A 17,910-nucleotide genomic window follows, 5' to 3' on the forward strand; every position below is an offset into this window, starting at 1 on the left:
CCCCCAAAAAAAGCTCGGCACCCGGCGGCCCACATACAAAAATGCTCGAGTCTCTCATTGTAGTCAATGGGGTTCTTTACTTGAGTAGAGCTCTCGAATCTTACGAAAAGCTCGACTCGAATAACGAGGACCCGAGCATTTGGGTGCTCGCTCATCTCTAGTGCTGACCAATCAGAGTACTAAGACTTGTGTTTTATTACACTGGTTTTGGAAAAATCATAATACATGGCAGTAAAATCCAGTTAAATCGGAGACCCTGTTAGATGTCGGCACCTACACTGCAAGCTCTGTGTTTGGAAATTCATGTATGTATTATTATGGATTAAAAAATGATTAGACAATCCGTATAAGCCGAATATTAAAGAGTTAACTCGTCATTCACCCTTTACCACCTTATCAATCATTTTTACAAGTATATGGCCATTTACACGGGACAATTATTGAGCAAAGTACGTTCAAATTAATAAAAATGTGCAATAATCATTACAAGTGCAAAAACATTGTTTACTATTCATTTACTTTTTGTTGGTCGCTTACTTTCAACCAGCATAAAAACTATCACGGACTTCTCGCTGTGTGTAAACGCTCTCCGCCCAGTGCATCACATAGAATGTGAATGGTTTGCGAGACGTCAGCGGTGATCTGTCTGTCTAAACGTTCTGCACAAGCGCTAACAACCCAGTGGTGACCCGACTGTTTTCCTGTGTAAACCCGGCATAAGGCGTTATTGTATCAGAGTAGCAGCGCTATATGGGGGTACTTTTCAGCTTCCAGAAGGAGCCGAAAATTGCAAATACAGCACAAGCGCTCCAAAGGTGAAAATTCAGGTACTCGTACTCTGTGATGCATGAATATGTTAGTGTTGCAGTCAAATGGTTGGTGGTTTTTCTAATTGCCCAATTAAATTAAGTCCCCGTGGCGGTAAACTTGCACATTTACTGGCGTGAACTATGAAGCATTTTATTTAACTGATAAACTGAAGTCCTTTTACATGAGCCAGATTCTCGGCCCTATGAAACAAATGTTGACTGGTGCTCGTTTAATCCTCTTTCACACAAGCTGAGAATGGGCTGCGTCCTCCCCTTTACGCGGCTGATCAGCGCATATTTTTGTTTGCTGCAGCTGAACAGTCTGCCAACAAATGTGTTCAATCGTTCATCAGCAAATCGTTGGCCCTCTTGCATGGCCCAGTTGTCAGGTGAACAGGCGTTCAGACGCGATAATCGCTCTATGTAAAAGGACCGTAAATCAAGTTTCCAAGGAAAATCTATTACTGTAACACACTGTTTGCCAATACAAACAAAATGCCATCAGGCGCTGCAGGTCTCTGATGACCAGTGTAGCTCACTATAAAGTTTTAACTAGTCTACAGCCTTAAAGGGGTATTCCAGTTCCATGGGATAGGGGAGAACTGGCTGATCAGTGGGGATCCAACTACTGGAACTCCCCAATGGTTCTGCACCCAAGAACAGGGGTGCAGTTGGTCCCCAAAAGAAGCAGGCCGTGCTGATCATTTCGTTCTTCATTTTCTTTTACATGACTGAGAATCTGCTTCGAGGGAGGTAGGATCAGTCATTCCTAGAGGCGGCACATGTGTATGTGGAGATGGTACAGCCCATCAGTGGGCACTTTTATGCTTGCTTAAAACACAGACACCAAGTGAGCGTTTGCTTGCTCACCAGCTGATCGTTGGCCATTTTACATGTCCTGATTGCCAGGCGGGCGATAATTGGGCCATGGGGAGCATGCCAACACTACCTGTGTTGTTGTGCCTGGCATCAAATGTATTATGTTTCAGCAAGGTTGATGCTGTTGGAGTCATTGGCCTTGGCACCCAGAATGTGTTACAATCCGTGAATAATGGTCTTGTTAAATGAAGTCTAAATGCACTAAGGAATGATGACGTTTCTTCTGTTGTTTTGGCCAGTGAAAATTGAATATTTTTTTGCTGTGTAATGTGACATCTCCGACTACATTACTACTACTATTGGGGCCACCGATATAGGGGACATCACTACCACTGGGGCCACCGATATAGGGGATGCCACTCCTACTGGGGCTACAGATATAGGGGACGCAATAACTACTGATGCTACGGTGGGGGGGTCACTATTCCTATTGGGGCTAATATAGGGGAACTAATTACTACTGGGCCCACCGCAATAGGGGACGCTACTACTGGAATACCCAGAGAGGCTATCAAAATTGGGATTATTTACCCTGGAAAAAAGACGAGAAGAGGCGACCAAATAACTATGTATAAATACATGAGTGGACAATACAAGGATCTCTCCCATGATCTGTTTATACCTAGGACTGCGACGGTAACAAGAGGGCATCTGCTATGTCTAGAAGAAAGCAGGTTTCATCACCAACATAGGAGGCTCTTTACTGTAAGAGCACTTAGACTGTGTAACTCTCTGCCTGAGGATGTGGTGATGGCAAAATCCATAGAGGAGTTTAAGAGGAGATTAGATGTCTTTCTAGAGCAGAAGGATATTACAGGATATAAATTTTAGGTGACCAGCGGGTTGTTGATCGAGGTCTTAGACAGGTAGGAACTATTAGAGGGTGAGCCAGGGATTAGTCTGTCTACCATTAGGGAATCGGGACGGAATTTTTTCCCCGAAAGGGCTAATTGGCTTCTGCCTCTTGGGTTTTTTTTTCCTTCCTCTGGATCAACAAGGAGGTTGAAACTAGATGGACATGGCCTAACATACTATGTTACTGTGGCCACCGGTATAGGGGGACGCTGCTACTACTCCTGGGGCCACCGATATAGGGGACGCTGCTACTACTCCTGGGGCCACCGATATAGGGGACGCTGCTACTACTCCTGGGGCCACCGGTATAGGGGACGCTGCTACTACTCCTGGGGCCACCGGTATAGGGGACGCTGCTACTACTCCTGGGGCCACCGGTATAGGGGACGCTGCTACTACTCCTGGGGCCACCGGTATAGGGGACGCAGCTACTACTCCTGGGGCCACCGATATAGGGGACGCTGCTACTACTCCTGGGGCCACCGGTATAGGGGACGCAGCTACTACTCCTGGGGCCACCGATATAGGGGACGCTGCTACTACTCCTGGGGCCACCGGTATAGGGGACGCTGCTACTACTCCTGGGGCCACCGATATAGGGGACGCAGCTACTACTCCTGGGGCCACCGATATAGGGGACGCTGCTACTACTCCTGGGGCCACCCATATAGGGGACGCTGCTACTACTACTGGGGCCACCGATATAGGGGACGATGACGACGCTGCTGCTGCTACTACTACTGGGACCACCAATATAGGGGATGCTGCTACTACTACTACTGGGGCCACCAATATAGGGGACGCTACTACTACTACTGGGGCCACCGATATAGGGGACGCTGCTACTAATACTGGGGCCACCGATATAGGGGACGCTGCTACTACTCCTGGGGCCACCGATAGAGGGGATGCTGCTACTACTCCGGGGGCCACCGATATAAGGGACGCTGCTACTACTCCTGGGGCCACCGAAATGTACATGGGTCACTATTACTACACCAAGTGGATTTGCTGTGGAATTTACAAAAAAAAGTTTGGGAACCACTGGTCTATGCTGATGTCATACTGAGTATTTTGGCATAAAGAAAAGCCATCTTTTGCTGCAGTTTTTTTGAGCCACAACCATAAGTGTATTCAGAAGGAATGGAGAATATAAAAGGAAAGACTTCTGCCGGAACCACTTCTGGCTTTGGCTGAAAAAAACTGCAGGGGCATTTTCCCCCAAAATGCTGTGTGTTAAACAAGCTTTAAGGTATGTTCACACATTGTAGATCTACACTATTTTGTGCTGCAAGTTTTGGTGCCCATCTGCACCAAAAACCACACAGTTTAGTGTAGATTTTGATGCAGCTCTGCAGCAGATTTCAACCTTTCAATTTAAGGGATGAATTCTGTTGCAGATCCACACTAAGGCCGGCCTCACACGAGCAATAAAATCAATAAAACGAGCAAGATTTATGCATTGCGAGACGCACAAATACGAACCCCATTCTTTTAAATGGGTTCATACACGAGTGATGTTTTCTCACATGGCGATTCAGGAAACAAATCGCATGTCCTATCTTCTTGTGGGCTCTTGCATCGCAGCCCTATTGTTTTCAAGGGGGTCGACGGCAGCATTGCACAAGCAAGAGTTCCCTGCATTCCTGAAGTGATACGAGTTTTTACATTACACATCACATCGTTGGGGATTTCACATGGAAGGTGAGCGTGATATGGGGGCGGGATTCACGGCCCGATACCGCCCTCACCCGTGTGGCGTTAGCCTAATTGTGCAAATCTTGACATGTATTTTAGTGCGGAAAGTCTGCATCAATTCCGCTACACATGAACATACCCTTAGGCAGACAGACAGCACACAGCCCCATTACATATTTCACACGGACAGATGGTTCATATGAAAGAACTCATGGCATGTTCTTTTCCCATATTTTTATGTATAAGAAATAGGACATCTTGCCCATGTGCTGTTCGATGTGTGCCGAAGGGCTTAAAGCAGTTTCCTAGACAGCGCCCCCTGCTCTCAGAGATGGGATACACCAGGGTCAGAGCAGGTGCAGCTCTTACTAAAAGCAATGGGAGCGGTGTCTGCAATTACAAGCACCGGCCACTACACCTTTGCTCCAACCCCAGTATATCCTGGTACTGACAGCAGGCGGTATCCATGACCTCACACTGCGGAGATGTTGGGTGATGCAACAAGTCCCAAATCGCAAAAGTAAATCAACTAAACCAGGGGTCCCAAACTCCAGTCTTCAGAGACCACCAAGGATACTAAGGGAACTAAGTGACAAGAGAGCTAGGCCACTAGATCTAATATTTCTAGACACTATCAAGACCAGTGTTGTACCACTGGATTGGCGCATTGCCAACGTGGCTCCAATTTACAAAAAGGGGAGCAAAAGTGAGCCTGGTAACTACAGGCCAGTAAGTCTCACTTCAATAACGGGATAACTTTGAGGGGATTCTGAGAGACGCCATCGATGAATACCTCAAGGAGAACAAGTGAATAACTCCTCACCAGCATGGATTCATGAAGGGTCGCTCATGTCAGACAAATCTGATCAGTTTCTACGATGAAGTAAGCTCTAAGCTGGACCAGGGAGAATCTATTGATCTCATATATCTGGACTTCTCTAAAGCCTTTGACACCGTGCCACATAATAGGATAATATACAAAATGAGGCAGCTCGGATTGGGTGAAAACGTGTGTAATTGGGTGAAGAATTGGCTCTATGATAGAAAGCAGAGGGTGGTAAATGGTTCATACTCTGATTGGACCACAGTCACTAGCGGGGTGCCACAGGGTTCAGTATTAGGCCCCATTCTGTTCAATATATTTATCAACGACCTGATAGAGGGGCTGCACAGCAAAATATCAATATTTGCAGACGACACAAAATTATACAATATAATCAATGCACCTGAGGACAATGTACGGCTACAAACGGACCTGGATAAGCTGGGGGCTTGGGCAGAAAAATGGCAAATGAAGTTCAATATTGAAAAATGTGAGGTTATGCACATGGGCAGCAGAAACGGATGTCACCAATATACACTAAATGGGGTACCACTAGGGAAAAGTGATATGGAAAAAGACCTGGGGGTACTAGTGGATAGTAGACTAAACTGGAGTAAACAATGCCAGTCAGCTGCTGCAAAGGCAAATAAAGTCTTGGGGTGCATTAAAAGAGGTATAGGGGCGAAGGACGAGAACATTATCCTATTATATAAGGCACTAGTCAGGCCCCACATGGAATACTGCGTACAGTTCTGGTCACCAGTGCTCAGGAAGGATGTTACAGTGCTGGAGGGGGTTCAAAGAAGGGCAACTAAACTAATACATGGAATGACGGGACTGGAGTACCCAGAGAGGCTATCAAAATTGGGATTACTTACTCTAGAAAAAAAACGGCTAATGGGTGATCAAATAACTATGTATAAATACATGAGGGGACAATACAAGGATCTCTCCCAGGATCTGTTTATACCCAGGACTACGACGGCAACAAGAGAGCACCCGTTACGTTTAGAGGAAAGCAGGTTTCATCACCAACATAGAAAGGGGTTCTTTACTGTAAGAGCAGTTAGACTGTGGAACTCTCTGCCGGAAGAAGTGGTGATGGCAAAATCAATAGAGTTTAAAAGGGGACTTGATGTCTTTCTGGAGCGGAAGGATATTACAGGATATAAATCTTAGGTTAATTGTTAATCCGGGTATATAGGCAGGTAGGAACTATTAGGGGTTTATCCAGGGAACAGTGATTGCCATTAGGGAGTCGGGAAGGAATTTTTTCCCCAAAAGGGCTAATTGGCTTCTGCTCTTGGGTTTTTTTTGCCTTCCTCTGGATCAACACAGGAGGATAGACAGTCTGGACTAGATGGACATTGTCTTCATTTGGCCTAACGAACTATGTTACTATGTTACCAACAGGTCATGTTTTTAGGATATCCTATAGTAAGAACACCTGTGGTAATGTTTAAGGCACTGACAATTACATCACCTGTGCAACACTGAGAAAATCCTGAAAACATGACCTGTTGGCGGTCCCTGAGGACTGGAGTTGGGGGAACACTGAACTAAACAATAGTTTAAAGATTTCTGTCTTGGAATGTCAACATCCTGGCCTCAAGATGAGGAGGGTTGTACATACAAGGCATCCCAGAAATATGGATACACTGAAACAGTTGAAGGGAGAAATAGCCTAAAGTCTCATGCCCATGGCCGGATCAGATTCCGACTGTGAAATATTGCAACAGAATCAGACCTGGCGCCCCCTAGACACCTCACCTCTCCAGATCTGCTGCAAGTGTCTCGCCCGACGAGCAAGCGAAGTGCAGCAAATGAAGCGCTGGCGTTGGGCCATGACACAGATTCTCTGCTCACAGAGGAAGTATCGCGGGATGGATGGCTTCCATTGACTGCAATAGAAGATGCCCGCGCGATTTTCCACACAGAATAGAACATGCTGCGATTCTCCCCTGCGAGCAGAAAAATCACAGTTGATTTCTGCTCGTGGGCATAGGAGAATAGTTTACCACAGCATGTCTATGGACGGACATTACTGCAGAATTCGCGGTGGAGGTCTGACCACAAATTCCGCAGTGATGAACTGTCCGTGGGCATTCGGCCTAAAGTTCTTCAGCTTCATACAAATGTGCTCAATAAAAGGCATGAATGGTAAACTGTGTCATTAGTTTAGATTGTGTTTGTCTACAAGTGTGGTAACTTACAGCCCACATTTTATTAATAGAGATGAGCGAACGTACTCGGTAAGGCCGATTTCGCAATCGAGCACCGCGATTTTCAAGTACTTCACTACTCGGGTGAAAAGATTCGGGGGTTGCCGGGGGGCGGGGCGTGGTGGAGCGGGGGTAGCAGCGCGGAACAGGGGGGAGCTCTCTCTCTTTCCCTCTCCCCCCCCACTCCCCTCTGCAACCCCCCCCCCTCACCCACGGCGCCCCCCGAATCTTTTCACCCGAGTAGTGAAATACTCGAAAATCGCGGTGCTCGATTGCGAAATCAGCCTTACAGAGTACGTTCGCTCATCTCTATTAGTAATCAATGTAGGAATCCAGGCAATTCTAATGCTGGGTTCCCACAGGACAGCTTCACCACGGAAATCTTGCGGTTTTGCCGCAGTGAAAAACCACGAGACTTCTGCGGGTTAAGCACAGCTTCAAAACCCCGGCACTTAGCCACAGGTTTTTGTACGGCTTCGCCACATGCTTTTCCATTGCGGCCGGCTCTCCCATACAGAGGAGCAAGGCCGCAACGAAAAAAAATTGACATGCTGCATCCCGGGAATCCGTGCCACTGCGCCGCGACAGATTGTCCACCCTGTGTGGATGAGATTTTTGACAAATCTCATCCACATGGCTGGACAAGTCCGGGATTAGCGGCCGCAGGGAAATTTCACGGCAAATCCGCCCTGTGTGAACCCAGCCTAAAGGATTCATTTTTCCTCACAACTGTAAAAGAAGCAGATTTCATCCAGGTGCATGAGATGAAAGGGGTTTTCTTGGCAAATAGCATTGATGACCTATGCTCAGATCTTGTATAAGGGCTAGTGCTGGTTATTGCAGGCACAGCTCCCATTTAAATCAAGGCTAGCTACTCCTACAATTAAAAGCATTGGCCACTACACAGGGGTTGGAGCCAACTGCCTCTGCTCTGTACCTCTGTGTTGTGGCGCTGAGCTGCTGGGGATCCCAAGCAGTGGAGCCCAGCTGATCAATAGTATTTGCATGGAAAACCCCTTTCAGAAATAATTCAACAAATCCAGTGAAGAGAATGTGCTTGAGTCACAAAGGCCAAAGTACATCAGTGGTTAATGTACATTACTCTGAATTGGCTGAATACAGGGTTATTCAAAAGGAATGGTGTGAAAGTAAAGCCTATTTATTCATAGAGGAATTGATATACAACAATCAGAAGGACATGGAAAGATAAAACCTTGAAGATTGTTCTACTGCACTTTGATGTGGAAGCCATTGGTGGCCGCAGATGTCAAGTCAGTCCAGCTCTGCCCAGATGAGTCCCAGCTTATCCTCTCATTGATTCCACTGTGGAGGTTTTTGCTGGGCGAACATCTAAATGTGCATTAAAATCTTGAAGATTCTTCTAACTTTTCATGTCATTCTGGCTGCTGTATGCCAATCCATGTAGAAATAAATCAGCTTTACTTTGGCACCTTTTGTTTGTGAATCCCCCCTGTATAACAAGCAGCACACCTCGGCTATTCTATAGTGGATGACTTACAGAGAATGCAGCTGCCTCTCGACTGCAACATCACAATCATCAACTTTCTGTGTGTGTTTTGTTTTTATTTATTTCCTTGAGAATTCTTTGGAAAACATAAAACACTGTTTATTTCACAGGGTAAAAAAAATCAAATACATGATACTTCCCAGCTAACAAGAAGGCTTGCAGACTGCGGACAGTGTTACTCCTAAAACGTCAGACATGATGGTTGTTCTTCATGTGTTCGCGTCATAGTGATCTATGAAGGTATTCAGTTCTTGCACACATAGTCCAGCCATCTCCTGCAGGCTTGTGCGCAGCGCACGGGTCACAGCCCCCTCCAGAGACGAGTCCTTCTTCAGTAATGTGCTGGCAACAATGGCAAACGTCTTGCAGTCTTGAGCGAAAGCCTAAAAAGTAAGTAAAAAACGGGTTGAAGAGGCAACAAAAAGCGTATGAGTTGAGTCCCAAGACGTGACAGAACTTGTCCCCAGCTTTACTCTGCATATGTGCAAACTTAGTTTACATGTCAGGGAATCTGTAATCACAATTGGCTTCAGATGGTCTTTTTTTGGGTCATAATGCAAAGTAGCAAATGTCCAAAAAGGAAAAAAAAAAACCTGTCCTATGGGTGATATCTAAAGTGTTTCCATGGGGCATGTAATGGGATATCTCCAAGCTGAAAAGAGACAACACGAGAGCTCGTGCACAAGTGTATTACACGGTCGTCGCCACCGGAGGAGCTATAAGACAGCACTCATAGCTTTTAGATTGTTTTTACACACTGGCTTTAGTCCTGCTGGACTCTGGATTCTGCCTTCCACCATGATATACGATCATGCTTTGGTTTTACAAGAGGAGATCAGATGTAAACTGCTCCTGCAGCAGAAAACTACGTAGGAGTCTTACTTCGGGAGTGGATCTAGTTGTAGGAAATGAAACATTTCCAAGATAAAAGGCCATTTCCTTAGGAAAGCGACTGCTATAAAATTTAGTACAGAGCAGTACGAAGCACGGCCACTGCCACTCCTCAAGTCCTGCAACATACGTTTATTGAGTAACACTCCCGCCAGGATTATCACACAGCTTAAAGGACGTCTGTCACCTTAACGTTTTGCCTAGTAGCACAACAGACTTTTACACATGGGACATCCTGAGAAATATGGTGGGACCCTCATGTTGTTGGTTGACTAGGCAGGGGAAGAGCCCAGCCCACTGCAGAGTTGGACCACCCATTGGATGGCCCACAGCTAATTAGCATACAAAATGCAAACTATTTTCCTTCTCAATCTCTCAAACTGAGAGCCAGATTGGAAGATACTTCTGCCTTCCTCAGGATGTCCCATGTTTAAAAATTTATTGCATTACTAAGATAACAAAATGTGACCGACTTCCTTTTACCCCTTAAGGACATATTTTTTTCCTTCAGTTTTCAGTTTAGTCCCGCTCACTTAAAAAAAACTCTTATTTTTCTGCCAACGTCGCTGTCTGAGGACTTATTTTTAAGATGGCACTTTTTAATGTACCATGTAAGGTTTTAAAAATTAAAAAAAAACAACTTCATTTTGTCACGTTTGCTGGCGTCTTGCTTTATGGCGTACACAATGCAGCAAAAAATGACATGATAACTTTTACTCTATGTGTCAGTACGATTACGATACCAAATTTATTTTCTGCTGCCATCTAATTACTGACGTAACTTTTTAATCATTCCATCTATAGGGTTGTGTGGGGCCTCGTTTCTCGCAGCACATGTACTGTGGTTTCTATTTGTACCATTTTGGAGAACATACAAGTTTTTGATCGTTTTGCATTAATTTTTTTTCTTGGCGACAGGGTGAGTAGGAAAAAAACAAAAACCTAGTTCTGGTGGGTTTTTTTTAAAATTCCTGCCAATATTCACCATGCAGGATAAAGAATGGATTATTTTGATAGATCGGACTTCAGGGACACCAAATATATGTTCTGAGTTTTTTAACTTTGATTTTTTTTAAATTAGAATCATAGGATTTTTTTAAATTTTAGGATCCTTTATTTTCTTAATAAAAATATTTTTTTTTCAGTTTACTATTTTATTTATTTATTTATTAAGGAGACTTGAGCTTGTGATCATTTGATCACTTAAACCATATAATGTAATACTTTAGTATTGCAATATATGGCTGTTCTAATGGGCAGAAGTACATGCCCTTAGCTGCTACACCAACCGGACCTTGCAATCTCATTGCAGGGGGGCAGTTTGAATACAAAGCTCCATACAAACCCCGACACTAGAGGGAGTACATGCATGCCCAAAAGTGTCAAGAGGTTAATATATTCCTATAATAATTACAGCAAATAGCCAAGGCCTGGAGGAGGAGCTGCAGCGCGGAAGATGAATTAAATTTGTAAAGGATAGTAGATAATGTGCATATATTTAACCCCTTAACTGCCCATACAAAAAAACACTTGGTGTCGCTGGAATCGTGCCGACGCACAGAATGTTATCGCATTATTAACGCTGCACACTGAATGCCGTAAAAGTGAAATTAAAAAATGAGAATGAGATGATGCAAACTGAAAAATTAGTTGGTCATTAAGACACAAACAGGCGTCATCAGTAATGGGTTAAAAAGCATTATAAAAGGCAAAAAAAAACGCCATTGCAGAGAAACCTTATGTGTGATTGTTCTCACCACCACCTAATCTTGTAGACATGATACCTTTTAATGGCTAACAAAAATACATGAGGTTATAGCGAGCTTTCAGATCTTCTATGGACCCTTTCTTAGGCTTAATAAAACTGATCTGGATGGGCTAGAGCTATAAAAATATATTATATATATATATTATATATACACACACATACACACACACAGACGACATCTCTCTTGTCCCAAGTATAAATGTTCACACACAAAGTTGAGACTGATTTGCACTTAAAACAAACAATACCAGACAAGCTGAGCAGAGAAACATAACACTCGAGAGGAGAGAGAGGGAAATCAAAAAGATCTGGACAAGCTTGAACAGTGGTCGGCGACTAAAAGAATGGTTTAGCAAGGAGAAATACAAAGTCCTACATCTGGGCAAGAAAAGTATTACATAGAGAATGGAAGGAAGAGAGAAGCGCTGCAGAGAACAACCTGCTGTCAGCAAGTATGGCGGTGGCTCAGTGATGCTCTGGCACTGCAGCATGTGGAGGGCAAGATGGATTTTCTCATCAGGACATACCTTACTCCTCATACAGGACTAGCAGCACACGCTGCAAACGTGACTGAGAATGTCAGTGTATATAAGCCCACTTCCAGATCCTGCAGTTGCTGGTAATCCTTCCTGGCAGACTCGCCGCACCAGTGATGTAGCGGGAGTCCAGGAGGAGGAGCAATCAGGACCATTATCTGAAGGAGTCCCACTACTTCAGTCAGGTTAAATAAAGCTCAAACTCCCAGTTCATGGCGGCACACTCTGATCAATAGCCCCCCCTATACGGTGGCACTGCCAGCAGCAGTATGTACTAATATTCTAACCCGCTCTCTGATGGGGATGGTGTTGTCTATCATAAATACTGAATGCTTAGGATGCAGGTATCCACCATCTGCTAGATGTGAGGCTGGGTGTCTAATGGATACAGTGAGGTGCGGCTGTCTGTTCTGAGTTTTGGATTTGTGTGGCTTTATAGGAGGCTCCAACATCTCATGACCCTGGAGGTACTGAAGTCCGTTGTCATTTCTTCTTTGTGCATAAAAGTAATCAGATCCTAGGAGAAGCAGAAGCCTGGGCGTCCTTGTACCTTCCAAGAGGACAACCATCCCAAGAAGTCCAGCAACAAGAAGAAAAAAAAAAAAAGGTTTTCTTGAGATTAGTAAAACCCAGTACAAGAGAAAAACACAGCGTGACGTCTTAGGCCGCCTGCACACGGGCGGAAATCCCGCGGCGGGATTTCCGCCACTGAAAGTTTGCATAGGAGTGCATTACAATACGCACTCCTATGCAGACGGCCGCGGTTTGGCCAAGTCCTATTTTTGTGCGGGGGCTCGCACTCACCCGGCCGCCGGCTCCGGTCTGCGCATGCGCCGGCACATGAAAGAGCCGGGGCCGTCAGGCGCGGGTGAGTACGCGCTCCTCCCTGCAGGCTCTCGGGTCGGGTCCCGCGGCGAGAATTCTCGCTGCCGCATCTGACCCGCTCGTCTGCAGGCGGCCTTACACGTGTCACGTTGTGTGTTGCTCTTGGAGTAACAGCTATTCCTATTTCACATATTGGTATTACTGCAGCGAGCGCCGATGTCCGACCCTCCAACAGGCCTTACAACATTACTAACGATATAAGCAAAATCAGAATCTTTCCCATACGGAAGAAATGGCTTGTAGCCAATCCTGGCTAAGAGAGAAATCCCGGTAGGCCGGTTAGATCGGGGGCGGTCCGGTAAGGCAGGTCTTGCACCAGCACCTGTGCAGATATCAAAAAACCCTGCACTCCTGTGGACTCCTTGTGGTCGAATTAGTGTGGAGCACTCACTACAGACTCCGCTCTTGTGTTAGCTCAGGGGCCACGGAGGGGAATACTTATCAGAGGGCAGCATGACTGCATAGTCTGAAAGTGGCACCAGCAGCTGTGTCAGTATCGGGCTGTAGCTACATGGTAAAACCATACGAGGAGCATGTTATTTAAATGGCCAGTACCACATTTTTACATAGTATAGAAACTAACTTCCTAAGCCCGACCTACCACCAATGTGGCTACACTTGTTGTTTTGCTGACCTCGTCTATTTCTGTTGGCCCTGCTGGCTAGTAGCTTGGATCCATCTACAAGATGAGGCCTCCCTGCAGATAGATATTATGTACGGACAGCTGCAACTGATCAGTGCACAGCAGGCCTCTGCTTGCCTACCGTCAGGGGCCTCTGTCTTGGCTCTGAGGCAGTATGGTTTCTCCTTGTGGAAGCTGCAACAAGAGATGAGCTTCAAAAAGACTATTATAAGGATGGAAGTGTTGCTGCCATGTGCATCGCTGGACACACGATCTTGGAAATGAGGACCTTCCCCATTTCGGCATACGGCACCCTGAGTAGAGTCATCTCACTAGGACTTTATATGCAAGACATCACATTTCCACTCAGCCTTCTCTAAAAGAATTAGCGCTATGCACCGCTTCAGCCATGGAGATACAACTTGGTCAGTTGCCTTGTTTGTTTATCTGTTTTTTTGTAGTTTATAACCATTTTATTGCTCCAAGCGCTGTCCCGTCTGATGCTGCAGTCCTGCTTGCTTCCTCCTGAGCCCAAGCGTGGCATATTTAGCAAAATGTGGATCTTACCACTTTACCCTGAAAGGGGGTGACCTCCCAGCTGAAAATATGCACCAGTAATGGTCATGCTGCAGATTTAGGGTGTGTTCACACATCGCTGATTTACTGCAGATTTTGTTGTGGCTTTCGTTTCAGATTCGCAGCAGATTTCACCATTTTAATTGAATTCAAATTGAAGGGGTGAACTCTGCTGCAGATCTGCACCAAAATCCGTGAGAAAATCTGCTAGAAATCAGCAAAGTGTGAACACAACCTTTTCAAAATCTGCACAAGTCCATTTGCATGCAGAACGATTCCCCAGATGTGAAGGAATCTAGTACTATAAAGCCAGCTTCACACTGGCGACAGACTTTCCTGCAATGTGAGAGTGAGTGAAAAAGCATGCTAATGAAACAAATGATGTTCAATGTTTTCATTCTCATTTGCGATGCTTTCACGCAACACTCGCAGTGCTAAGAAAAATTTGAGCGACCGACCATTGTTTTCAATGGGGCCGGCAGCAGCAGCGCCAGCCGCATTGAAAACATAGAGAGTACATCACACTCCCCTGACGCAGCTGTGACAGGGGATGAATGAATGGCTGAGCACTGCCTGTGGTTGGTCACAGCACTCAGCTGTCATTCAATGACGGCTGGGCGCTGCCTCCAATTGGTCACAGTGCTCAGCCAATCAATCCCCGGCCTCCAGAAGACGACTGCTTGGGACGGAGAGAAGAGCAGGACAGCTCATCTAGGCGAGTTATTTTTTTATTGTTTTTACAGCTAGGGATGATTTTCAGGGAAGGGCTTATATTTCGAGCCCTTCCCCCCAAAAAATGGATTATACCTACCTGATAATCAGGTTTCCAGTAGTCTCCACGACAGCACCAATTGAGATTGCCTCCTCCTGATAGGACAGGAACATACTGAGAGGTTAAAAGCTCACCCCCTTCCCCACTTTCCTCAGTGGATTCTAACGAATTGCCGGGGTAGGAGCTCAACTTAAATTTTTTCCCTTAACCGGGATTTTTTTGCTTTTTTGTTTTTTAAAATAAAGTTATATTATATATATATGTTTTTTTATATTATATTACATAGTTTCTTTTCTATCAATTTAGGGGGGGGGGAAGGTATGGGTGCTGTCGTGGAGACTACTGGAAACCTGATTATCAGGTAGGTATAATCCATTTTTTCCCCCAGTCGTCTCCACGACAGCACCAATTGAGACGTACCAACTAAAGATTCCCTAGGGTGGGATTGCTGCCGAGAGGACTTTGCGGCTGAAGGCCATGTCCTCGTCCTGCTGCACTTTTTACCCTGTAGTGTTTAACAAACGTGTGGGGTTTCTTCCAGACTGCGGCTTTGCATATCTGCTCGACCGAAGCTGAGCTATGTTCGGCCCATGAGGATGCTACTGGCCTTGTAGAATGGGCTTTAAGAGCTAAGGGGATCTCCTTCCCGAGGGCCTTATAAGACTATGATTGCCAGGCGGATCCACCTGGCTATGGAGCTTTTTGCTGCTTTGCTCCCTTTATTTGGGCCACTGAACTGGATGAACAAGTTGTTGTCCCGCCTCCAGTGGCTTGTCGCATCTATGTAGCCTAGGACTGCTCTCCTAACGTCCAGGCAGCTTAGGGTTTTTTTCTTCCTCGTTTTTAGGTTTACTAAAAAAAACGAGGGGATTATTATGTCTTGGGCTGTTCTTTTGTCCTTTGAGGCCATGGGCCCTGAAAGAACTGGTTCCCCACATGCGCTCCCCATCCCCAGGCGCTTGCATCCGTTGTGATGTGAGTGGCTGGGTTTTGTAGCCAATGAACCCCTCTCCGCAGATTCTCTGGGGATGTCCACCAATGCGGGGATGTTTTCACCATGCTTGGGATGTACATTCTTGTCCCTAGGGAGGACTGCCTTTTGTCCCACGTGGATAGGACTGAGGCTTGCAGGGCTCTGGTGTGAGCCTGGGCCCATGCCACTCCTGGAATGCACGACATCAAGCTTCTCAGGAGAGACATGGCTTCCCAACTGTGCATAATCGTCTCCGTAAAAAGGTTTTGACTAGCCGTCGGATTTTTTGTATTTTCTCCTCGGGTAGGCAGGAGCATTGCGATTATACCCGAGTCGAGCGTTATACCCAGAAACGTTTTCTGTTTGTCGGGATCTAGGCTGGATTTTTCCCAGTTTATGATCCATCCTAAGGATTGGAGAAGTTCTAGCACTATCCTCAGGTGTTCCGTTAGGACTTCTCTGGACTCTGCTATTATTAAAATATCGTCCAGATAGGGTATTATTAGGACCGACTCTTCCTCAGGTAGGCGGCTACCTCTGCCATAAGTTTGGTGAAGATTCTGGGTGCTGAGGAGATCCCGAAGGGCAGGCATCTGAATTGGTGGTGCTCTATTCCTTTGCCCATATCCACTGCGAACCTTAGGTATTTCCGGGACCCCTCTTGGATCGGTACGTGGAAATAAGCATCCTTTAAATCGATGGATGCCATGTAGGCTCCTTTGGGAATCAACTTTATCGTTGAGGAGATGGACTCCATCTTGAATTTTCTGTATCTGATGCGGGTGTTCAGAGGTTTCAGGTTCACTATCATCCGCTGTTTCCCACAGGGTTTCCTTACTAGGAAGAGCCTGGAATAATGGCCCTGGGTTTCCTCGTTTTGCGGTACGGGGGATATTGCATTTAGTTGTTGCAGGTCCCCAACGCTTTGCCTTAGGTGTAACTGTTGTTTGGAACCTCCCGTGATAATGAATTTTCTTCTGGGGAGGGACACCAGCTCTATCCGGTATCCCTGCTGTAAGATCTTTGGGATTCATGGGCCTTCAGAAATCGCGGCCCCTTGATCCACAAAGCCCCCCAGCCTTGCCCCTACGGGGATGGCGTCAGGGTCTCTGCTTTGGCTCCCCCTGGTGGGGGTTAAAGAGGATGTTCCTTCCTCTGCCCCCCTTGGGGCAACTCCAGCGGCCTGTCTTGCCCTTGCCTCGGTAGGCCTCTGGCTGTTGCCTTGGGGCCCGGAAGAAGGTCTTCCCTCTCTGTGGCTTTTCTTCCGAGAATCCCTTCTTTTTGTCGGCCGCCTTCTCTAGAATCTTGTCAAGGTCCGGTCCGAACAAAACTGGCCGTAGAACGGGAGGGCGCATAGCTTATTTTTTGAGGCTAGGTCGCCTGACCACGATTTCAGCCATAACTCTCTTCTGGCTGAGTTAGACCGGGCTGTAGCTGTCGCTGAGAGTTTGACAGTTTCGGCCGCGGCGTCCGCTTAGGAAATTTGTTGCCATACGCCGGATCAGAAGGGAATTTAGGATCTGTTCCCTCGGCGTCTTATTGGTTAGGTGTAGCTGTAGCTGTTCTAGCCATACCCCCAGGGTTCGCGCCACACAAGTGGCTGCGATCCCTGGCCTAAGTATGTTTGCCGCTGCCTCCCCTGATTTATTAAGAAGGCCCTCAGCTTTGCGATCCATGGGATCTTTTAACTGTGCGGCATCCTCAAAGGGCAGGGTCGTTTTCCTGGCTACTTTGGCCACTGGGACGTCTACCTTAGGTACCTCCTCCCAGCTTGCGCAAACTTCCTCCTCGAATGGGTACCTTCTTTTTACCCCTCTAGTGGAGAAGGAGCTTGCGTCTGATTTCCTCCACTCTTTCTGGATTATTTTGGTGATATTCTTGTGGACAGGGAAGGTATGCTTGCGCCTCTCCCCTAGTCCCCCAAATATCTCATCTTGTAGGGTACGCTCTGACTGACTTAATTCCCTTAAATCGTCCTGATGGAATAAGTATTTTTTGTAGTCCTCCTAATCTGAGGACTCCTCGCCGCCTGTTCCTCTTGCTCCGACCCGATAGAACTCTCGGAGTTGGAAG

General features: G+C 46.2%; 1 protein-coding gene across 3 annotated transcripts in view; it reads right to left on the reverse strand.

The window, feature by feature from the left end:
- Positions 1-8,857: 8,857 nt before the first annotated feature.
- The window catches only part of LOC136625793 (periphilin-1-like), a 46,648-nt gene continuing 37,595 nt past the window's right edge, over positions 8,858-17,910 (reverse strand). For all 3 annotated transcript variants that reach the window (XM_066600291.1, XM_066600292.1, XM_066600290.1), the window contains exon 10: positions 8,858-9,197. In XM_066600291.1, the coding sequence (XP_066456388.1) occupies positions 9,024-9,197 (174 nt within the window). In that variant the 3' untranslated portion in view covers positions 8,858-9,023. The remainder of the gene's footprint in view (positions 9,198-17,910) is intronic.

The sequence above is a fragment of the Eleutherodactylus coqui genome, chromosome 4, assembly GCF_035609145.1.
Source record: "Eleutherodactylus coqui strain aEleCoq1 chromosome 4, aEleCoq1.hap1, whole genome shotgun sequence".
Classification (NCBI taxonomy): Eukaryota; Metazoa; Chordata; class Amphibia; order Anura; family Eleutherodactylidae; genus Eleutherodactylus; species Eleutherodactylus coqui.